Genomic DNA, 24,491 nt, shown 5'->3' with positions numbered 1-24,491 from the left:
ACTTCCTTCAAACATGTGTGTGACAAGATGATGTGAATGCTGAGAAGCTGGGAGTGGTGAGGAAGTGGCAGACACAGAAGTAACACAGCAGCTTTTAGGCACATCATACCATGATGCAAACAGCTTCACTGAAATGCTGGAATGTCTGTGTTAGACCAAAAGACATACCCAGGAGTGCAGTGAGTTTGGGAAGCAAACCAACATGGACCATTTTACTTCTCAGGCCTGTGTCAAAGGACAGATTCAGTAAGAGTCGAAGAGTGATATTCAGCAGGTCTTCATGTTCACATGGTACCATTTTCACAAGTTTTTCAATAATATCCATTTCAACCTGTATTTCAAGAAAAAAAAAAAAAAACAAAACAAATTTAATCCACCCAAACTTACTTTGGCTTCAATATTTCATTTGTAGCCATACTAGTGACTGTTAATGCATTTTCATCTGAAGTAGTTTTGCTTATGCCTTTGTGGTTGAAGCCTTTTAGATTGGGTTACTGGGAAACATTAATTAAAACAGGGTTTGAACCAACCAGTTCAGATGTCTTGGAAACATTCCTCACAGTTGGAATACTGCAGGAATGTGGTGAAGACGTCACCTGCAAAACTAGATTGGGTTGAGCAAACTGATTTAAACTTTAACACATGCAATCCTGCAGCAACTGCCAGTAGAGTCAAAGATTGACCTAACCCAGAAAGACAGAAAATTTGCATTCAAAAAGAATTTGAGCCTTTTCATCATGAATTTCAAATTAACCCCTAGCCAGAAGTGTTCATGTGCTCCCAGAAGAGACATGCCATCCAGCATGTTAATTTAATAAAAGCATGAAAGTCATCTTGAAACAAGTATCACTTTCAAATTAAAAAGTGGAATCCAGTGACTGAGAAGTGGTATTAGTTCCTGAGATCATGTTCACTTTACCAGCCAGAAAACACATCAGAACTGGCAAGACTTCAGAAAGTTTTATCATGTTTTAAGCAACATTTCTGTGCTTTTATTTGACATAATCTTTTAAATGCATTCATTTTTTGTTTCCCAGATCCTTCTTTGGCCAGAAGGAGGCACATAAAATTATTTGGCATTCTTCAGAATTCTCCATGTACATTACTAGTCTGGTTATAAATAGACACCGAATGAATACTAAGAAAAGAAACTACAGCTCTCCCCACACAGCACAGTGCAATAATCAAACAACTGTCTGGACAGCTTTGATCAGAAAATCAGATAGCAACAACTCCTACCTCACTGCTCTGAATTTAATATGGCCCTGGAATAGCCAAGGAAAGAATGTGCTATAAATAAATATGGATTATTCAGTTTTACTTAGAATCAGGTGCTGCACAACTAATCTTGGTTCATTCTGGCTTTGACAGTTTTGTATTACTGCCCAATACAAATATCAGAACACCTTCTCCTTCACTGGTAGCTTTCCTTAATAATACCATGGAGAAAAAAAGCATCATCTTTATTGTCAGTAAGGAATGCTCAGACAACTGACCTGAAGCACACCAACATTTTCAAAACTGTCAGAACACTCTGAAATAAAATCAATTCAACAACTTTGTTTCATTTGTTTTTCCACTAAATCAGATGGAATGGGGAAAGTGTGCCAGCAAATCAGTGGGCTGGAGACCTAATTCTGATTTTCCTGAGTCCCATATATAAACAAGGGAGATACTTCTTGCCTGCAGTGCTCAAAGGTCCAGTTAATTTACTTTTACTCTGCTTTTACACCGATCTTCTCATCTCATAATCTCTGTGTACCATTGATCTCAGATTACCTCTTAGATATGGAAAATGTATCATTTTGATCTAATAAATTGTAACAGAGGCACAAAGGTGAAGTCAAGCATCTATTAAAGTATGAATGAAGGAGATAGTTGGCTAGAGCGAGAAGTCACAAAAAAAATTATGCTACAATTTCAGAAGTGTAAGAATTCACCCAAAAAAAAAAAAAAAAAAAGCTTATGAAGAATAACTCATAACTCCAGTTATTCCTACTGGCAGCAGGAAGGAACAGATATGAGGTGCCTTTCAAAACCAAACTGACATAAGAAATAAGTAAACTAGCTTAGCAAACTCCAGAAGGATAAATATCTCTCTTCCCAAGTCAATACATGGCAGAAACAACAATATGTTGTCACAAGAGTATAGTCTGGGGGCAGAGTCATGGGCATCACCAGAACTGGGGGTATGAAAAGACTCTGAGGTGCTGAATTCAAAATTTGGAATTTTGTGGATCATATTTTGGATCATAGTCTCTGTTTGGGATGACATTTCCTCAAAACTGTTTGCAGTAGGATGTAGTGGATGCTGTGCTTTTCTTTCACTCATTTTACCTGTAACAAAATAGGATAATTGGTGCTAGAGACACTCAGTGTGAAAACAGAGATGTCTCCCTCTTCCCTTCAGAACTCCAACCTCTCCAGCATTGCAGTAGAGTGCTACAAGCCTCACCATATCATTCTTGTTCTCCATGAAAATGCTGAGTTTCTTCAGGAAGGTTACAACCAGGATAAGCAGCTCAAAGTTATCCCGGTCCAGCGCTTTCACCAACATGTGCACAATGTTCTTGTTCCTCATCTTCAGCTCAATGCGAGTATCCTCAGCGAGGTTTAGCAGCAGGTAAATTGCAACTAACAAAGGTCAATACAAATCACACCAACAGATCATAACCAACACACCTAAACAAGGCTCTACTTACACTTTAAGTGCTGAAGGCAAGATTTTCAGAAATGCTCATGAGATTTTCATTATGCTCCCTTTTCAATACATTTTGAAGGAAAATGTGTCTCTTTAAAAAGCATTAAGAAGATTAATTCTAATTATGGCTCCGAAAAAAATATAGAATTGTGACCACTAGAAGCTTTTTATGTTGTGTGGTTTGTATTTTTTTAAATTTCAATTCCAACAGGAAGCATTAAAAAGCCCCTCTCAGGAAAGGTTTGCCACTCAGATAATTTCAATCTAACATGAAGCATATTTTAGTACAAAAACTGAGATAGAATGAAATCTATTCAAAGAGTCAGGTACAAGCTAAGTTAGGCAAATTTAAAAAAACCCCAAATACCCAACTCCTCCCAAACCAACATCATGAGCAAAGAAGAGTGGATCACTTTTGCTCTTCTTCTGACAAATGGCTTTTACAATTATTAATAGTGTCAATCTGATTAAGTACTTGTTTTCTCCTTATTCTATGGCAACACTCTTCCATATTCATCCACACATTCAGGATATTTAAGACATCCTGGTTATAACAAGAATCAAACAGGATCCTTCAGCCATGTTTACCAACAACAAAATAATTTGCTATTTGGATTTGATACCTCTAAGCAGCTGCTCCTGCTTGACAACCAGGCCTTTGTATTTCTTGTAAGTTTTCTCATAGTCCTTTTTCAGGGTTTGATTTTCAGGATCTTCATCAAGTGAATTACAGAAGTTAAGGAGTTCAGAGAAAAGTGATACAGGCTAGATGACAACTGTCCTCAAAAGTGTTCCTAAATCAGTAGTGAAATCAAGGTAACTGTGGAATACACAGTGTCAAGACTCCCCCTCTGCACCAGCTTGCTACACCTGCAATCCAGGCCATGATTCTTCTCTCCTAGGCCAGGCTCTTTTACTCTCTAGTAAGCAGCACAGATGTTCTAAGACAATACTGCTGATAAAATACAACAATTTTATTCCTTGTGTTGCTTTAGTAGCTTCAGCTTAACCTTTTCCACATCCCAAAATCTTCACTCATGGTCTTTCTCATATCTGCAATTATATTTTGCACTTTCTAGTAAATTCTACTGCTTTTACAGAAGGTGCTGCATACTCTTCTTGTGTAACCCAACAACACTCATCAAGGCAAGTAAGAATCCATCAGGCTATGCTAGAACATCAAAAGGATATCAGCTTTCTTCTTTTTAGCAAGTTCTTCCTGCCAAAGCTCATGTCTCTTCAGTTCATGGTCTATGATATTCATACACAGAGCTCCAATTTTGTAATGTGTGATTATCCCATGAAATTGAGAGAAACTACATTGAAGAAATAACACTTGTGAGGAATAAATGCCAACAGCTCCATATCTATTTTGACATCTATGGTAGCAATAGTGCACCACATGAAACATTAAAAAAGGTATTTACAGTGTGGAAAATTATTTCAAAACAAGAACAATCCCTGAAAACATGAATATTTTCTCAACTTGTAGAAAGCCAAGGAACAGTTTGTTGTTCCAGATCAAAATGAAAACACACTCCAATTTTCATACATAAAGGAACAGGTTTTCCCCTCAGCCCTGCCTTCCATACTGCAAGTACTTCAGAGCACACTCTCCCACCCAGAAATATAATAGAGACCTAAAATCAAGGTAAATGCCATTTCTGCTTGAATTATTTCTAGGCAGGGTATGCTGAAACACTGGCACAGCTAAAAAAGAGCAAGTGCTCACTTCAGAATTGAACATTGTTTCTTCCCTGTGGAAGTGCAGATGGAAATTAGAGGTGGCAGCTCAGCCACCCTTCATTTGTGACACAAAGCTATGGGTCAGAATCTTTATTAGTTTCTTCCCAGCTCTCTTACAAACTGCCTCACCACAAGTTCTTCTTGTTATAAGTGATAAAATTGAGGCACAAGCATGTTTCTGTCTGTTTTTCATGTTTCAGTGAAGCTTTGTAGTGCAGAGCAGAAAGCAAATGGAAAGCCACTAAGCAGAGCTACACATTTTTTATGTTTCTAAACCCAGGGAGTCTGCACTCACCTCGAAAAGCAGAAGAAAATGTAAATTATATTGGTAGCCAGTTCAATGCTTTGCTTCCAGTCTTCCCTCAGCACTCTAGCCAATGCACCCAGGGCAGTTTCTGAAGTGAAACAAGATTTAGAGAAGCATCAGCATTTTGTGCCCCTGCTTTTTAGTTTGTGAGCCTCAGAATTTGAATACACCTTATTCTACATCTATCAGTTTTGTACTGGAACACTTTCACAGGTACCTCACTTTAACAGGCAACACTGCTCACCAGTTTTGTTTTGACAGTATCAGAGAGGACTCTGGGTGGTCACCCTGTCACAAACCCTAAGAGGCAGCAACATGGAAGCAAAGTGCAACCTAACACCAAAGTCATCTTAAAACTACCACTAAAATTCAGATCTTGTGGCCTTTGCCATCTCTGTGTTCCATACTTCTTTGTGGCCCCTGCCTAAAACACTATTTTCACTTTCAAATGTCCTTTACTACCTTGACAGATAGTATTTCTCATCCATCTTTCTATTTATTTTTTCCCCTTGAATCTACTTCGTATTATTTAATAATTTTGTTTCTCCTTTTTTAAATTTAATCTCACTTTTTCATTCACCTAGCTAGTCTCTCTTCATGTACACCATGTTACTTGATCAGAAAAGCAGCAAGTGGGAACACCAAGCACTAAAGAATTTTCAACAACTCACAGGGACAAGCCATTATTTCATGGCTCACCATTCCTATCCCATCTTTCACGGTGACATTGCAAGATGGGCATATATTGAAGTCATCATTTACTTAAGAAATGTGAGGGTATAAGGGCTCAGCAAAAGAGACAAAAGGGGCCAGGAGACAATCACAAAATTAACTTATGTCAGCTCGCAAATCCCCTTTTCAAGGTAAGTTTCCTCATCTACAGGATACAATATATTCCCATCTCCAGCAGTAATGCCAGCTGAAGTTAATTTAGCATCAAAATAGCTAGGATCAGAAAAAAAAGCTGAAGCCTGTAGAGACCAGTATTAGGCTCACCTAAGACCAGTCTGAGCAGCATCCATTTGTAGAGAGACCCAACTGGGCTTTGATGGCCACCTTATATACAGATAAACAGAGCCTAGCAAACTAAAGAAAATCCCAAATTAAAGGTGAACTACTTTTCCCCGGATACAAATTACCAGCACATAAAGAGAAATTACCATTGGGTTTCAAAATTACCATTTATAAGCAGCTCTTCCAAATTATCAGGATTCCTGGCCAGCTGCAGGATGAGGGCAGAGCCACGCACCTTGTCAGGAATGTCCTCGTACAGTAACTCAATGTACTCATCCATGTCATTGATACTGGCAACTTCATCAATCTGAAAGCAGGCAGAAGCAAAGGTTTCACAGAGAGAGATGCCAATTCAACACCAGCAAAGGACACTCAGCTTTTGAGTACAGATCTTAGGTAAAAATAAAATACAAGTTCAAAAACCCCACCACACGCAGAATCACTGCCAATGAACACCAGGAAATCTGAGGAGATAATTCCTAAAAATCAAAGGATGCTCAGACACAACTCTGTGTCCTGTCCAATGTTCCAGACCTCACTGGCTGTCCTGCTGTGTGCTATACTTGGAGGGGCAAGTATGCAAGTCAAATATTTTACCCTTTATGGAGATAATTTTCTTCCATTGTGCAGTATTTCCAAACCAAGTTCTTTGTTTAAAAAACCACAAGAATTCAGCATTTCCTCTCCCCTCCTCTCTTTTGTAACTGCTTAATGAAGTAGTAAACAGGGTTTGCACCTCTCTTTTAACACCGATGTTTACCTCTGTTCCTTCAAATGGGGGTGGATCTTTTGGCTTGCTGGTTTTCTCTTTCTTTTCTATAATGAAAAAGACATGAGTGCAGTTAAGTTACACACAAACACAGACCAAACAGAAATCCAGTGATGTCATAGTGAACACTCTAGCTATATCAAGGTCAAAGTCCTTTTGTATCCAGCTGACCTGCCAGACTAACACAGGTTTCTGGAGCTGAACAGCCCCTAGTGGGTAAAGCAAATCCTCAGCTGCCTTTTGACTATTCAATTTAAATATTCAGTGATAGCCCAATCAGCTGGGGAGACAGAGGGTGATAAACCTTAAAGCAAGCCCAGAGTGACAATACTCCCACAGTGAGAAACCTCAGCAGCTTTGATTCTGCTTGTGCCCTATGACACACCAAGACACAGAACTGCAGAGTGGAAGAGGGCAAAACATGCAAAGCTCTTACAATTAAACCCCATGTATAACACAAGTCTTCATTTTAAATCTGTCTCAAGAGGAATCCAGCTTAAGAACAAAGCTTACCATTCCATGGTTGCAAGAAACTTTGATAACTGCAAAGTAATGTTAACCTCATGTTAAATATTCAATGTTCCCTGAGCAGAAAGTTTAAGGTGAACTTAAGACATAGATAGGAGGACCAAGAGGCCAGGAACTTAATGTGACAAGATGGGAGAAAGACCCCAGGCTGTTGGCTACACTGAACCAAAGCCTGTCAGGCTCTGAGACTCTCCAGCTTTACACACAGCCCAGATTTCCAGGCACACTGTCTATAGTGTCTACAAAGTCTAGAGACTTTTGATACTACTGTAAGTGCAGATGCAATATGACAAGGCTGCACCCAATAGCAGAATCTGTAGCTCCCAAGCCCTGCTAAAGCACAAGGCAGCCAGTAAGAAGCATCAATACTAGTGTAACCAAAATAATAAAACAAATTTGGTTGTTAAAAAGGTAATTTCCTCCAATCTCACTTTAAGACCATAATTGTTTCTAAGAGTGATAAAACATACATGCCCCCTACTGTCACCATCCCCAGAGAACTGGTACATCAGGCACACTGGGCTCTCAGCTAGAAACAGATCAAGGCTGAGGCACCCCAGCCCCAAGCTACTTTGCTCCTGTATTTTTTACCTTTTCCTGCTGAGGAATCTCTGCGGTTCTGCAGGTAGTACAGCAGCTGCTCCACCTCTGCAAGCTTGGAGGGGTGAATGAGCTTGCATTCTTCAACAACCTTCCGAGCCAGAGAACCAATGTCTGTATTTGCATTCAGACTTTTCAGCCGAATTCTGCAACACAGACAAGTCTCTTTTCAGTTTTTAAATTTTTTTCTCTTCAGTCCTTTGATTATATTTACACAGTCATGAATTTCTTGAAGCAGAAATGATTCTGATACACCCAGTGCCTGTGCCTTTCATGTCAAAGTGGTGTCTCTGAACTCCAAATGGTAAGCAACTGCCAAACAGATTTGGTGGAGCGTAACTGTTCATGATCTGACAAGCAGCAACATTAAAGGCAGCTGTACGAACAGATCCCTTACAACATCTTAAATATAAAAGACAGTAATTGATTTGCAATATACCCCATAAAAATGCACAGGATCACAAAGGACTGCACACAAAAAAGTCCCAAATGAGAGACAGTTGTGGGTGTTGTCTGCACAGAAAGGTTCTTTTGCAGTGCCAGGAGTCTCCCACAGCTCTGGCAGATCTGCAGCCAGGTCCACAAGCAATGAGCAGTAAGAAAACTCTGTGGGCATTAACAACCAGGTGGAACAAAAAGGAATTCCACCACCTTGCAGATGCTGCAAGCTATGCTGATTCATCTGATGACAGAAGAATGCTCCTGATAGCTTCAAAAAATTGAGACAATTTAAGGATTCTCTTTTCTTTTTCCCCCAGTTATTCTTCTAACACGCACTCACACAGGCGGCCACTTCAGCTCAAATTTTCAAACAGAAATCAGTACAAAGACAAAACTCCCCTAGAATAGGTCCAACCTTGCAGCTTCAAAACTGAAGTTATGATAGATCTCTGGGCTTTTCCAGCAGGAAATATTTTAATGGTCTTGAAAGAAATTAACCAAGCGAAAGTAAAATGCAGACAAAGTAGTGAATTCACTGATTGGGCAGGGGCTGATCAAAACAACAGGAGAGTCAACAGCAGGAGCACGAGGCTGTCAGGAGGTTCAAGGGTACTTTTTGCTCCAACATGAACTACCATTTCCACAGGAAACAATCACTTCACTTTTCTCTGCCTCAACTACCCATCATGTAAAACAGGAGTCATCACTTTTTTTTACAGAACAGCTTAAAGGACAAGGCTGAAAAGCAATTCACAATGTGTGTTTCAGATGTTAACCTTCCTAAGCACATGTTATTTCCTGGCTTTGAAACCCTCTGCTAGTCCAGCACTAAGTTGCATAAAGATTATAAACTACAATCTCTCAGAGGTAGGTGGTACCCTCACTTATTGAATCTATGACTACAAAGATTGAAATAAAGTATCAGAGTTTGCTGTGACCTTACATTTTCTGACATTCCTTGCGTTCCCCCAGCATGGGGTCTCCCAGCTCTCCCAGAATCGTTGCTTCCACTTCATAATGGACAATGAGGGCTTTCTCAGATGGATGCACATCTATGTTACCTCCTTTTACCTTTCTGTCATAAAGGGAAAAAATGGATTAAATTAAAAGCTTAGAAAACACACCAGAGCAGAAATCAGTTACCTGCCTCCTATTTTATGCAAACTCTAAACCCAAGCAGTGCTCTCCTTCCATCCCATATTCCATCCCACACAGCTGCACCAAAGCCTGGGGCTAGTGGCATATTCTTGGCTATTACCTGTAGTACAGAAATATTCAAGGCATGGGACAAGCCTTACTCACAGAAATCAGGAAACAAAGTTATCCTGTTCCACATCAACACAATGAGCAAAATGATGCATTTCACCAAGCAGGTGAATTTCCCAGTTGATTCTCCATTACCTTGACAAATCTTTGTCTAATGGCCTTCACTTAGCACAGTCTTCTTAAAATGGAATTTTTTGACATTCTCTTGGCTAACTCTTAGTACTTACAATTCTATGAGTCTGAATTACAAATAATTTGTATCTCAATTTAACTATTCTCTCTTGAAACACAAGCCTCTCTGCTTCACCTCATTGTGTGTGCTGCCAGGCTTGAGGGATTACAAAAATCAACAGCTGCCATCAAAAGATATAAATCATGTCTACCTGCTTTTCTAGAGCTACACATCTTGGGAGAAGAATTCTCCAGGGAAGCACTCTGGGGTATGTCAGTGCCAAAAGGGCCTGTCCTGCTCTCTCCTCATTTGTGCCAACAATTCTGTGTCCATTCAGATCCAAAGGTCCTGAAGAAAGGCTCAGATGGATGAAGATAACACCTCATTTCTGTTTTCAAGCAGTGGTAGAACCCCATCCAGAGAACACAGTGACACATTTATTTATTGGTAAAGATGACACTTGTCCCTTTTCCACTTGGTACTGCCAATATGTACAGTCGTGCCACGAACCAGGCTGCTAAAACACTGCAAATTACAACCTCCTCCAAAATGTGGGTTTGGCTTTTGGGGTGTGGAGTGGGTTTTCTGTTGGGTGTTCATGTTTTAGACAGATCACGTCCTTAAAGAGAATTACAAGTGGCTTCACCAGTAGCCATACGAGCATATAGGAGATAGCAGGTAGCCATGGCATTGGGTTAATTAGATCAGGGAAAACAACTTCAACTTCATAAATCTGGAAATGTCAGCAAATCCAGATTCAGCCTGTGGTGTAAGCACTCTCAGCAGAAAATGTCTGAAATGTGTCTCCATCTACCTAGCTACTCTGGTGGACACTTTCCCTTCTGCAGAATACAGCTGAAAAAAATACCTTTGTCTTGAGATACAGCTGCCCAAAAAACCCCACAAACCACAGGAAGGTCTGCTTTGGGAAACAAAGAGTCCAGTTTAACTACCAGCCTTGCAAGGACATTCCATAGAGCAAACCAAAATATCTCCCTGCTAGAATAACATTTTCCTGAGATTCCTTTTATGACTTAGGATTTTTGAAGAGACATGGGCTTGTTCCCCTTCAACAGTACCTTGAAGTAGATAATTTCATTGCAGTCTGTTCTTGGCTCTCACAAGGTCCAGTCTTGCAGGACTGAGAGTTTATGGCAAATCTATTTCAAAATAATCCACTCTCACTCCTCACCTCCAAATATATTTCTCCCACATTAGGATCTATCAGGAGATGCCAACTGCAAACATTCAGGCTTCTGACAGTCAAAGCTCTGGTCAGTGACAGCTTAGTACTATTTACAGATATAAAGAAAAGGATGGCTAGAGAAGAGGAGTTTGGTAAAGTTTTACAAAAATAAAGCTGAACTAACAGCTCATCATTGCCAAAAGGATTTGATCTTCCCACGTTTTCCCTGCTCCTGGCAGTCACCTTGGAGTTCAACGTAAGGGCTTATCAATCCCTGTCACAGTCAATTCCAGCTACCCAACAGAAAACTCTCCATGTTTTGGAGAGAGGAAGTTTTCCACTGTGCAACAGAATTAAAGTGCTCTGTAGAGAAGGAACAACACTTCCTACTTATTATCAAGGAAAAGGAGGAGTAAAGCCTCCTCCTTTTGGCAACAGTAAACCACTGATGAGCTTAGCCACCAGGAGAGCCTTAGCTTAAAACTGCTTAAACAGTTTTAGGACTTCTGCTGCGGGTTGGGGTTCCCATATTTAATTTTTACTTTCAGAGGCACAGATGGATAAACTGAAGAACTTACAGCTGCAGAGATTGTCTGCCCTCTCACACTGACAAATGCCCTCTCAGCCCGAGCTATTTCTGAGCTAATGAAGTCACAAATCAATACAAAGCCAAGTTCTCTCTCTGAAAATCCTACCTTGTGAAATGCTTGAGAACCTACACTAAAATGTACTCCCCAGCCACTGAAGTGGTTTTTCATTTGGGAAACACTGCATTCAGATTGTCAGCATCACGAGGTAAATCTTTTTTTTACAGAAAGAAATCCCCTCCTCTCCCCCAAATCTACAAACATCTTCTTTAACTATTTTCTACACATCTCAACTCTGTAAATCACTTCATAAAGCATTTAAAACTGCAAATATTATAATGAGTAGAATCAGCAATGCACTGGGGAGCTCTCATGCACATCAGCCTGTCCTTTCACTTCACTGCTTGCTTTGTCAACAAGAACCCAGCTCAGTTCATGGTTTAAAAGAGGAAGGCCTTTTCTACAGACAAAAGCTGGGCAAGCTGAGCTCACATAACCAAAGCTGGAGTGTTAATATCCTTTATTAACTAATTCTTTTAAGGGGAAAAAGCAAAAGCAAACTATCCTAATGAAAAGTGGGACAAACGGCGCACGTGGGTAAGGCTGAAAATCCAAGAACAAATCTCAGCAAGTCAGCCTTGGTGGGAGGGGGAGTGCCCATGGAGGATGACAAAGGGAAGAGGGAGCAGAGGAGTACCAGATTTGCACACCAGCCTGGTCACATTAAACAGCACAGCTGGTAGGTTTGGATTTGTGCTCCCCAAAAAGAGAAGACAACTACACCTGTTTGCAGAGATGACTACAAAACAAAGATTCCTACAAAATCACATAAGACAAACTGAACAGGTAAGGCTAAAAAAACAGGCACTACTCTAAAGTTACAGCTGTTGATTTAATTAAGGGTGGCCATTTGATTCTCACACATCATGGAACTGCTATGACAGAACTGATGTTCAAAGACTACCAAGAGGATTTTTCTCCCTCCACTGTTTCCAACTACAGGTCTTAATATATGGCACAGAAGGGGAGAAAAAGCAAAACCCAGACAGCCTAAACAGGAAGTTCTGCAAATAATAGTAAGTGGAAAGGAAGTAAAAAACAAGAGCAGGAATTCCTTAGGATTCAAGACATGCTGGATAAAATCACCAGCATGATAGGATAAGGTGACACTGTGCACACATCACATCTGAACAGAGGCCTAGATGACCTGGCATCTTTCGGGATTGATTCACTTTTGCAATGAAACAGCTGACAGAGATCCAAGAGCTGCCCACTCAGGCCCTGTTCTTTAGGCTGACTGGTCTCACTGCCAAACAGACAGATAAAAGGCACCATACATTCACCACACCTGCAAGATCAAACCCAGATAACACACTTTATACACCACAGCCACCTCTTCCATTCAACTCACTTATCCTGCCCAATCTGCCATGCCACACTGTTAACATCCCCCTGAATCAGTCTCCCAGCTGCTCCCTGAACCTATTATCCCATCCTTGATCCCCGAAGCAGCCAGCTGCCACATCTCTGCACCTAACACCCAATGATCCTCTCCACCCATCTCCTAATGGCACCTATTCTCCTCTCAACCTGCTGTCACCTCAGTTCCTCCTACCAAACACCCCATAAAATGGCCAGAGCACCCCTCCAAACTCCACCTTCTCCCCATTCAATCTCTCTGCCTGCCTTGCCTTCACAACCTTCACTCATCCCTAACTCTCCCAGTCCTCATCCAAATCTTCCACCCAACAGACCTGGGGCAGGCTCACACCTAAACAAATCTGTCTACCATTCCCAAACCCTTCACCAAACCCCCAGTCACCTTCCAGCCACTCCTCACTCGCAATGCCTCCATCCACCTTTAAATACACACACAACCACCAGGCTGGAAGAGACCTCCAAGATCATCGAGTCCAACCCAGCCCAACACCTCAGCTAAAGCATGGCACCGAGTGCCACATCCAGGGACGGTGGGCAAACCATTCCAGTGCTTTATCACTCTTTCTGTAAAAAACTTTTCCCTAATATCCAACCTGTATTTCCCTTGATGCAGCTTAAGGTTGTGTCCTCTGGTTCTGTCAGTGCTGCCTGGAGAAAGAGACCAACCACACCTGACTACAGCCACCTATCAAGAGGTTGCAGGGTGTGATAAGGTCACCTCAGAGTCACCTCTCCTCCAGGCTAAACACCACATTCATCACCACTCGTCTCACAATACCCTCCATTGTCATCTCCCATCCATCCCCAACCCACCACACCCTCAGCTCTCCTATATTCCCCCAACCGCCCAGCCCTCTGCAAACACCCCGCAACACCTGTGCCTCCCACCCCATAACCTGACACACTCCATCCGCCTCAACGTCCGCGACACCCCCACCCGAGCCCAGCCCGAACCGCCGCGGCCCGTGCCCACCGTGGCCGGTCACCTCTTGAGGTAGCGGGCGTCCTCGCTCTGCATGGCGGCGGCGAGGGGGCCGTGAGGGGATGGGGGGGGCGGCCCGGGCAGGGCGCGGCCCCGCGCGCGCGGTGCTCGTTACCAGGGAGAGCGCGAGCCCCGCCCCGCCCCGCGCGAGCCCCGCCCCGCGCCCCGAGCGCGCGCTCTGAGCACGCGCCGCCGCTCCCCTCCCCGCGCGCATGCGCGCCGCGCTCCCGCCCCCGCCTTTCCCGCCCCGTTCGCGCCCCCTGCAGGCGCGGGGGAGGCGCTGCCCCGGCCCCTCACGGGCCGCTCGCCCGGGACATTAAAGGAAATGAAGGGAAGAAGCTGCTTTTTGGGGGTTTTTTCACCCTAAATATTAAGATTCTACTGTATTTCTAAACAATACGATCAGCTGCGGTTCAAGGTGGTAGAGACTTGGCTGGGAGCGCACCTGAATCCAGCCCCAAGCCACTCTAAAGAACAAGCGAGCAGCATCGTATCCAAGAAGTCTCAGAAAGGTTCTTAATGCAATTTTCTGGAGTAATCTTTACTGCCCCGTAAAGTTCTATCTACACAGGGATATTGTAGGAATAAATTATAGACAACAAATCTTTTGGTTTTTATTGCATAAATACTTAATGTCTACTGATCCCATAGAAGACTAAGAATTTTTGTACTTGCACAATCTGTAACTGAGTAGAATAAAATATTTTGTGGAATCCACACAGTGCCTGCCTTTGTTTTAAAAGAAAATGGAAAAAGAAAGTTGTCTGTGAAATATGAAGTGCAATGAATTTATAAAACATTGCTGAAACATAACACCTTTGTTACTGGGCTTGTTCTATTTTTAGCACAGTAATATTGTCATAAAGAAAAAAAAACTACAGCTACCTAATCAGAATGATAATTCTCCAGTGATTTCAGCAGTTCTCTAGATAAGCATAAGCCAAACATTAAACTCTGAAGCCAGATAAATAGACTGATATTTACTGAGCACTAAATACCTGACAGTCTCCATTTATTTCACTATGAATTTACTTATTTATCTGGTCACATATGCCTGTAAATGGAGTCTAATTTTAGACACCTATGGAAAACAGGCCAAAGATTACAAGATGAGAATGATACAAAAGAATGTGAAAACTGAAAAATACGAGCAAAGGAACATTTATTCCAGTTAAGTGTGCTATGATGTTTGAGCTAAAATTGGCTGTTTGTCAGGACTGAAGGGACAGCAAAGCCTGGAAGAGTCCAAGTGAAATATCTCAGTTTTGTGGGTATTGAGCCACCAACACTGCCAAGATCAGACAATTCTGTTGGTCAGTGACAACCAGTTGATGCTGGGTTAGAAAACCACATGGCATAAACACCAAAACCCATGTATTGCATGGTAGATCCTTCTAAAATTAAATTGTAGAGCATGTGCTGCCTGAGGTTTCACTCTACAGAAGCCCTGAGCTTCTGATGGTGTTTTGCACAATTCCTTCCATCCCTTTCCTTCTAGTGTGATGAGGTTTATGGGATGGGATCCTGGAGATCCCCTCACCTGTATGGTAGAAGTATGTACAAAGAGAAGGAAAGAGAGGGTGATATTTGGGGCAGAATGGTGATCAAGTTGCAAGCAGATGCTGGAATATACCAGATTTTTGTTTCTTCTTTTTTTCTTTTGTTTTGGAGTAGTTTGTTTTTCTTTCATAGAACAGCTGTAAGAAATACTGTTCTGGAGTCAGGTTGAACAAGAGATTTTTTTTGTAGTTAGGGAATGTAAAGGAGGGTTTGAAAGAGCATGAGAGTTGCAGAGAAAATCAGAATAGGAAGAGAATGGGGGAGGAAAGTGCATGAGGAGCAGCTGGGCAAGAGGAGTGAAGCAGGTGGGTTAAAAACAGGAGGAAAGACAGAACAGGAGTGTTCTTATATGGTATATGTATGTATATGTATATATATTTATGGTAGAATAAGAACAGATGGAGTAATTAACAAGATTTTATGCAAAAACCTCCAAATTTATATTTTTTGGTCAAGCTGCAGACAGATGTTATTAACCAGATGGACAGAATACAATCAGTGATATTGGAACAACACCCACCACATTGCCTCATAGTAATCATGATTTTATTTCTTCTTGTTTGTTCTCTTAGGATCGAAAAGTACTGATACTAGCAGTGATTTTTAAATCAAAAAAGGTGTTTCCACTGTCTTCAATGAGCCTTTGGTACATGACAAGGCTGCATGTTGAAAATGCATTGGGACTGGTTCCTTTTACATCTGTGGAAAAAAAAAAAAAATTCAGCCAAAATAACCAGCTGTAGCAAATGGAATTGTTAAAATGTAATAGACTAATCTCTTGTGTCTTGTGGAGCTGAGAAACCAAAGCAACCCTGAAATTTGTAATCTATCCATCAAAGATTGCATCTTGCTCTCAGGAAAAAAGGAATTCAGTGGTTTTGTAGGGAAGTATCATGAATATGAGACATTTGCCTAGACCTTGTAAAAGGAGCTGTGCACAAAACTCCTTAAGAACTCTTTATTAGCTAAAATAAAGTGGAGCACTCTGAGAGGATGACTTTTCAGGGAGACATGTTAGGTGATTAGACTGTGCAGCTCAGTAGGGGTTGGAGATGATGTTGTTCTGATGTGCTGTCACACAGTAAGGGATTGAGGAATGGAGGTAATAAACCCTGGGCTTAAAAGTTTATACTGGGAGGAGGAAGTGAGATGAGGCAAAGCAAAATCTGATATGCAAAGGGAAAGTCTGGCTTAGCTCTTCTGGATGGAATTAATCTTGGAGCACAGATCAAGGTGATTCTTGAATGACTTCTTGATCAGCAGTGACATCTGTGCAGGAGAAGGGCATTTCAGTGTGACACATGATTGTGCTGGCAAATCCTGCGTGCTTTTGTTATTCTTGAACATGAGACTTCACAAAAATGAGAACAAGATTCCCCATGGAGAGCTTGATTTGTTTTGGAATATATTTAATCAAATACTGAGCTAAGTAAATGCATCAATTTGCAACTCATTCAAACCAGGGAAGAAAATTACCTGTAGGTTTCCCTTGTTTCAGATGTAAAAAGAAACATCTAAAGATGCAAAAAGAAGCAGATCTCCCCATAGGGAGTTCAGTAGAGCAGAGTGTGCTGTTTTCTCCCTTAGCCTACTGAAATCAGAATTGCTGCCTTCCATGGGACTGATCTTCTTGATGGCCTTGTAGCTCCTTCTGGAGCTGGGGTTGTGGTAAAAGAACCACCTACATGGACTTCCTGACTCCAGGCCTTTAAGAGGGAATTTTGCTGGGAGGAACACAGAACAGCATATTGTATATTGTCATAGAATGTTAGAATCACACAGGTTGGAAAGACTTTTAAGAATAAACCTAACACTGCCAAATCCACCGCTGAAACACATCCCAAAGTGTCACACCTACCTGCCAGTATTTGCACTAGGATTTGCATTTTCCATTTCTCCTCATTTTCTGGCAAACAGCCCAAAAAGGTTAAATCTAGAAGTGTCCATACAAGAAGGGACAGATGGCCTCTCTCTGTTCATGTCATCCTGTGACCCCTAATGACAATGGGGGGCATTTCTTGTGCAAAATCCTGGTTCAGCTGAAATCAATGAGAGTTTATCACTGACCCCAGTGGGGACAGAATTTCACCTCTTAATGTTTATTAGATGCAGCAGGCAGAAAGCAGACTCATAGCTATAAAGGCTGTGACATTTTATGGTTCTGACTCTGCAACCACTCAAGCACATGCTTAATTTTGCCACAGCAATAAAGCTAAGCACTAGCTAAAGTGTTTTCAAGGAGGGGTCTCTTTTACACTTGAACAAGTCTATATTTCATCATAAATCAGGAATTCCTCCCCTTCAAAAGAAAGGGATTCTGCATGTGATCATCAATTTTTTTTCTATTTTGCACAACAATAATTGCCTTTTTTTTTCAGTTCTTGTCCAAAAAAGGCAAAGGGAGAGCAAGGAATGAGTACCTCAGCTGAAGTGGTGTTGCTCTGGTGACATTTGACTTAACTAATTTTAAATGGATTCAAGGGGGAAATATCAAATTTTCAATATTAATTCTAAATACTTTAGACACTGGCTGTTTCCTTAAAAAAGGGAAGATTTTGCACAACACTTTACAGCCAAATTTTTTTTCTTAAGTTTTAAACTGTCATGGACAACACCACCATTAGTCTTCATATCAGGGAAAACTCTTCTACTTTTACAAACAGCAATATTTTTGTATTTGTTTCCACCTAATTTTAGCCAAAGCACATCAGGAGTGTAGCAGAGTGGAAGTACAAGAGGAGACATTCAAGCTTGATGAATTCAGACCTGAAATAAAGCATAAAATTTTAGTGGGATAGCACTTAACACATGGAATGACTTACCTTAGGATTTATGAGTTGATGTTTCCCCCATTATTACCAGTCTTTATATCAGGAGTTTAAGAAAGAGAATGTGGGTGAGTGTAGAGTAAATCCTTTCCCAGGGTCTGTCCTGATGCTAATTTGTTTTATTTCCATCGTGGAAAGGAACCAAGCAGAGGCTGGACTTGGTTTTGATTTAGTGCACTTTCCCCTTTGCTCTGCTTGGTGAGGGAAAAGCAGGAGAGCATTTGGGGCACCTGGAAGAGGCTGTCAGAGGAGGATGGTGATGCTGTGGGGTGGCAGCAGAAGACCTGAGAGGTGGAAGAGAACATGGGGTGAAGAACATTCCTTCACCCTCCCAGCTGTGCTTTCCAGGAGCCTGGAAAACACTGGGGGAAGGGAAAAACAGGGACTGCTCTGGCTGGCCCATGAGTAAGAAAATACAAGAGCCCAGGAGTTGAGCTCTGGAAATTGCTGGTTCTCAGGAGCTTCTGGGTTACAGTAATGGGGGTTTTACAGTGCTGTTGAGCTGTGTGTTGAAAAAACAATCCTTCAGCTTTCAACTAATTTAGTTACCACCTGTAAGCTGTTTGAGCCATTCCCCTTATTTCACTTTCCCCATTTAATTTTGCTCTGTATGTTTTTTCTTCATCCCATCTCCTGCATGTGCATCTGTGCAGGCACAGAGAAGCACATAGGTGTGTAACTGAGGGGTTTTTATAGAGCTGGAAAACAAGAAGATAATGCTACATTACTGTAACCCATCCACAGACTGCTGCCATTCTCACACCAGTGTGTTTTATGTTTTATAGACACAGAAAGAGTGAAACACATTTAAAAACAATTGCTCTGTGCTACAAAACTCCAGCACTGGAATTTGTGTAGAGGTGTCTGAGTTTTATTTTGTACAAAACTCAGTTTGCTACTGGATTTCAGATTTCAGAGGTAGCATATTAAGGTTGTCCTTAGCTCACCCAGCTGAGCATCTCTTATGTTTCATGAGGAACCCAGGGGCATATCAGTTGTCCATAGTGAGGTGAGTTAATTAGTAGCATTCCAACATATCCTGCCCTTTTTTGGCTAGTAGTGAAGAATCCCAGAAGAAGGAAAGTACTGTAATCATGCCAGACCCATCCTGTGTTCCCTACAGTTTCACTCTAGAATTTTTTTTCATACATATTGTCTCAGTGCCAGTGCTCGTGGTCTCTGAAATTAAAAGCATTTCTCATAAAGGGGATTATGAGATTAAAAATATTGCTCGTAAAGAACACATTGATCCTCACTGGGAGGATGACAGACATAAAAACATCAAATTACTGATGTCACTAAATAAAACTAATTTAGGAGATAACAGTACATTTTTAAACAAATAGTGGGAATGTATTAGATTTACAAACTGCAAGAACTTTCCTTCCCAGTGTGCTCATTCTTCATTTATCATTTTATAAGAAAACCCCTGAAACTAAAAGTTAGACTCATACAAATGTCACTTGCTAGCTTTCTTGCTAATCCAGAGGAAATATTATCCTAGTGGTCCCTGAGGTCCAATGTCTAGGTGTTGGATACATGATAAACTTACTTGAAGCTTTCTCAGTGAGATATAGTCCTCTGGAGACAGCTGTGGATTTAATTTTTCAAGCTTTAGTACAACCTAACATCTTAAAAATAAGATTTAAGTTTCCCTTGTCAGGTCACTTAAGAGTTTCTTCTTTTATTTGACTTTTTTTTTTTTTTTTTAATTTTATTTCCCTTCTCTGCTACTTGCCCAGACTGTTAATCCCCAGCCTCGGGAGGGAACATTTAACCATCTCAAACCTTTCACATCTTGATCATTTTTTGGTTCCAAAGGACAACACACATACATTTGGCTTTTGAATTGTTCTGGTCAGAGAGTTTATCTAGAAAGTATCAATGCAATCACACACTCACAGGCTTCTGCCAGACTGTTCCTTCTCAGGAGCTCAAGGTGCCAGAGGTCATTCAAGGTCACTTGTCATATTTGTTCTCTACACTCAGCTTTTCTTTTTTTCCTTTCAGCTCGTTTTGCTTTGACTTCCTGAGGAAATTAGTTTTATCTTGCCTTACCTAAACAGGTTTCTTTTCCCTCCCTCCTAATAACCCAATCACCACTGTGATGTGCACAGGGTCTGCAAGTTAATTAAGTTTCTAGAGGTTTGTGTGCTCTGGCTGCCAGGTAGGTGAGGGAGAGACCTGTGCTGAGGGAGAGTTAAGCAGAGTTCAGCTCTTTGGCAGCAGTGAGGGGTCAGTCCCTCCGTGCACACTCTCCAGACAGACAGACAGACAGACAGCACAGAGGAGCTGCTGGCCAAGCTGTCCCAGAGCAGCTCCAGCACAGGCAGTTTCTAGCCCAGGGTGGATCTTTCCCAAAGGATGGCAAGTGAGAGGAGCTGTGGGGCTTATTTCAGATGGAAGCAGAAAGGCACACATCTAAAAGAAGCTCTGGTGTTGCTCTGTGGCTCACAGAACAATCCATTTCCCAGTTCAGTTCTAACAGTTCTGACTGAAATGATGTTCCCCACCACTGCTGTGCAATGTGCAGCTGTGTCAGATCAGGGAAACCCAGTCTGATGTTTGCAGTCCAAGCCAACAGCAGGGAGGGATCCACAGAGCTGCAGATCTGAAAGTCTGGGTCTGTACATCTCTGCCTCTGCCAAAAAGAGATGCAGATTGAGAAGGTTAAATCATCTCTCTTTCTCTCGTGGTCTGCACACAGCACTTCTTTTTACAGCTCTGTTGTTACCCATTGCACTCTCTTCTTTCTCAGGATGGAGTTTCTCTTGTCAGATGTTCACACTCCACACAAGGGCTGTCCCCTCCTGACATCACCACTTTCATGTCACATCACCAGCGTGTGCTCTGGTTTTCCCACGCTGGGGGGGCTCCATGCCTGGGCCTTCCAGGAGTCCAGGAAAACACCTGGTCTGGCTCTGTGCAGGAGCAGCATGGAAGTGCTAAGAGCTAGCCAAAGCACACTTCCTACCTCATGGACTGAGGCAGTTCCCGAAATCTGCTGCCAGTGGCTGTGAGACACAGGATAACTGGGCAGGAGCTCTGTGGTCTGAGCAGATGGGTCAGTCTCATGCCTTAGGTAGGAAGGATCCAGCTGAGAGGAAGTGGAAAGGCATGTTTTTTCTGGCAGTGTTGTGTGCAGAAGGAGCTTTGATGGTGTGGGTTGCCATCTTTCTTTTGCTTTGGAATTGAAAATAAATCCTTGAGAGACTTTTCACCAAAGCATTTCTAGCAGTTGCATGCCAGAGCTGAAAGACATTAAGTCTAACTTATCTCCCACTTGCCCAGTTCTCCCTGAGGGGTTTCTGTGTTGCTTTTTGTGCTGTTTCATGAATGTGCAACATCCTCTTCATCCCTGCTCACCAAACCACGATCCCCTCTGATCACTCCTTAAAATTTTCTTCTTATGTGCAGTTTTCAATGGCTGAGCCAAGCAGTTTCCAGAGTCCCTTTCTCCTTGCTGAGAGCTGTGCCTGCATTCTTAAACAGAGCTGTGGGGGCATAGGAATTGTGCACACTCACATGCAAAGGGCACAGCAGACTTGATCCTGCCTTTTCCAAACCCCCACAAGCCTCCCCACTCAGCCAGGAGGAGATTTTTGTTAGCTTTCACCTCAGAAAGGAGCTTTACCCTAAGCTTGAGCCAACAGAGGGCAATAGACTCAAAATTCAATATTGAAAAGAAATGCTTTTAAAAGATGGCTCTGAGCAGCCCAGCCCTTACTGTATCTGGAGTCACATATCACAGTGAAAGGCAGCATTCCATGCTGGACCTAAAACCTTCTCAGGCTCCATCAATTAAACCACCACATCTGGGGTGGAAGAGACTCAGCAAGGAACTCTCACTAGGGTTCAATGAGAACCAGATGTTGTGGGCACAGCTGTCATGCTTCTTATCAAGAAGAACAGAGCAGCCCCTGCTGCAGTTTCACCAGGAACCCTGCCCTTCCTTCCCTTCATCCTCAGCACTGCTGAGCATCCCTAACCAGAACCAAATAAAATCCTCACAAAGTGTTGCCCAGATATTGCTGTTTGTGTTAGCATACTGTTTGTGGGTCTCCAAATCAGGCTCCTGCTGGGACTCTCACTGTGCTTGGGACACGATCTTCAAGCTGCCTCCTCTACTCAGAGTGGCTTCACTCACCCCCTTTATAATGTAATTTAGTGTTGGCACCAGGGCTAGAAGGATTAGAGGGAAAGAAGTGTGTGTTCCCTCCATAGGGATAGAGCTCTGGCCAACTTCAGTTGCATTAATTTTAATACATTTACCCATAGGGCTCAGATGCCGTGTTTTGTTGCTTTAGATGGAATTCCAGATTGCTAAATTCCAATTGTATAAATGAGAACAGATTGCTGCTGTGACTGCACCCATGAAAGCACATGGGAATTGTGCAGGACATGCCCTGAAGGCTGTGAGTCATCCTGACCTACAAGCAGTGACCTCTGCTTTGGAAATGAGGTTCAAAGCAAGGGTTTCTCCCAAGACATCAGAAGTCCTGTTCTCCCAAGGTTGGGTCTTTGCCCAAGGACTTGCTTTGCTCTGCATTTCCTTGCCACAGAGTGATTTTGCAAGACTGACCAGTCTGCTGAAAACATTATTCTTGTTTGCACTTGTAAATGATAGTCTGAAACCAAATCTACCTGAATCTGATTACAAATAAACAAATGAAAAATATAGAAAGGAAATAGCCCTGTAAACAAACCAAAACATTTTGTTTGGCCCAACACATAAACTTTTTTGTCTGTGAGAAAAGGGCAGAATTTCAGTTTCTCATCAACCCAAAGTACTTTTTTTTTTTACTGCCCTCAGAACTGCACGTCTGCTCTCTGCCCGTGTGCTCTCTGCCCGTGCCTCTTGTGTCGACACCATCCTGTGGTTCTCAGGAAGGCTTAAAAACCTGTTGCCAAAGGTAAAACAAAAATTACTTGCTTTAACCTCATCTATTCCTTACAGCATATGCCAAGCCTGAGTGTGAGGGAGAAGAGTGGCTATAGAGATAAAGAGAAATCTTACAGCAGTCCTGATGGCTTGTCACATGGAAATTAGATTGCATACCAGGTGTTTTGTAAGCAGAACAGTCATTTAAAGGCAACATTGACCCTTTGTGATCTGTGTGATGCATGGAGCTTGTGCACATGTTTTTATTTTTCTCTCCTGTGCAGCTGATGTGTTTCAGAAGTAGCATGTACAGCTCAAATCTGCAGGGACTGGGGGTTACCTGCTAATATAAAAGCAAGTCCAACTCCTCTTTGAATATCCTGATGCCCCAACAAGCAGATCCACCTTAGCAGCTCATCATAAGCCATCTGATAGCTTATTTTAAATGGGCTCCTTAGGCAGAGATGAGCTGCAGGTGTTTTAACAAGAAGCCACTCCAGCTGATCCCTCATTTTAATTTCTGCTAAGCCTCTCCCTGCAAAACTGCCTGATCTCCTGGGAGGGAAGAGGAAGTCACACAGAGGAACTATTTGCTTACACACATAAATACTAGCACATTCTTATTTTAGACCAAAAGCTGTTCAAGCCAATGACTGTCAGGAATTATGGGTGTGTAGAGTGTTAGTTTAATTTAGTTTACTCCACTTAATCCAGAGCTCTGGGTTCTCCAGTGTCCCTCCCTACCACTAAGAAAAAGGCTGGGTAGCTGACTCCAGGAAGAGTCAAATGGCCATTTGGGAAAGGAAACTAAGGTTGAGATGTGGGTTTGCTCACATTCCAGCAGGTAGTGTGGGTGTCATACTCAAACCCCACGCTTCTTGTTAATGCAGATGTGGGATGTGTAATGGTGCTTGAATTGTTCACAGCTTCTGGCTACACTGATACTACTCCTGTTTAGGAGACAGTGTGAACCACTGTGATTTATTCTTAGCAGAAAATATTAATATGCTGCCATTGAAAAATGGAAAATGAGGCATCCACTTTCTGGAAAAAAAAACAACCAAACAAACCAAAACAAACCCCAAACAACAAACCCAACCCTGCTATTTATGTGCTCTTTATCACACAGCTTTGGGCACAAATCTGTTGATCTAAGCTTTTACAGCAGTAGGAAGTGCTTTAAAAGGCTCAGTGCTCTTGAGATGCACTCACTTAGCTGCCCTAGGATCCCTGCTGGAGCTTTGTAACCTTTGAGTTGCTGTGGACACACCCTTGGTCCTCAGATCTGAGCACATGCAGGTAAAATATCAGAAGTAGTGTTTTATGCAGCCTTCCAGAGATCTTCACTCTTTGTGTAGGGCAGGACTACTGTGAGTCAAACCCACCACTAATTTATCTAAAAGACTTATAACCAACACTCACCCTGAAAAACTAACTTTTTTTTTTTTTTTTTTTTTTTTAGAACCCTTATTTCTGACACAT

The 24,491-nt window shown here is 42.0% G+C and overlaps 1 protein-coding gene across 12 annotated transcripts in view; it reads right to left on the bottom strand.

Moving 5' to 3' along the window:
- KIFAP3 (kinesin associated protein 3) overlaps window positions 1-13,903 on the bottom strand; it is a 65,191-nt gene extending 51,288 nt beyond the window's left edge. For 2 of the 12 annotated variants that reach the window (XM_056498171.1, XM_056498173.1), the window contains exons 1-10: window positions 13,744-13,903; window positions 9,050-9,181; window positions 7,657-7,811; window positions 6,529-6,584; window positions 5,934-6,075; window positions 4,743-4,842; window positions 3,893-4,017; window positions 3,325-3,423; window positions 2,456-2,634; window positions 169-331 (exon numbers count right to left, since the gene is read on the bottom strand). In XM_056498171.1, the coding sequence (XP_056354146.1) occupies window positions 169-331; window positions 2,456-2,634; window positions 3,325-3,423; window positions 3,893-4,017; window positions 4,743-4,842; window positions 5,934-6,075; window positions 6,529-6,584; window positions 7,657-7,811; window positions 9,050-9,181; window positions 13,744-13,775 (1,183 nt within the window). In that variant the 5' untranslated portion in view covers window positions 13,776-13,903. The other 10 variants (XM_056498176.1, XM_056498174.1, XM_056498177.1 and 7 more) reach the window with 10 other exon arrangements.
- Between the last annotated feature and the right edge of the window lie 10,588 nt (window positions 13,904-24,491).

This window comes from Oenanthe melanoleuca, chromosome 8 (assembly GCF_029582105.1).
Source record: "Oenanthe melanoleuca isolate GR-GAL-2019-014 chromosome 8, OMel1.0, whole genome shotgun sequence".
NCBI classification, from domain to species: domain Eukaryota; kingdom Metazoa; phylum Chordata; class Aves; order Passeriformes; family Muscicapidae; genus Oenanthe; species Oenanthe melanoleuca.
Note: the sequence above shows the minus strand (reverse complement) of the source record. Positions and strands in the feature narration are given on the sequence as shown.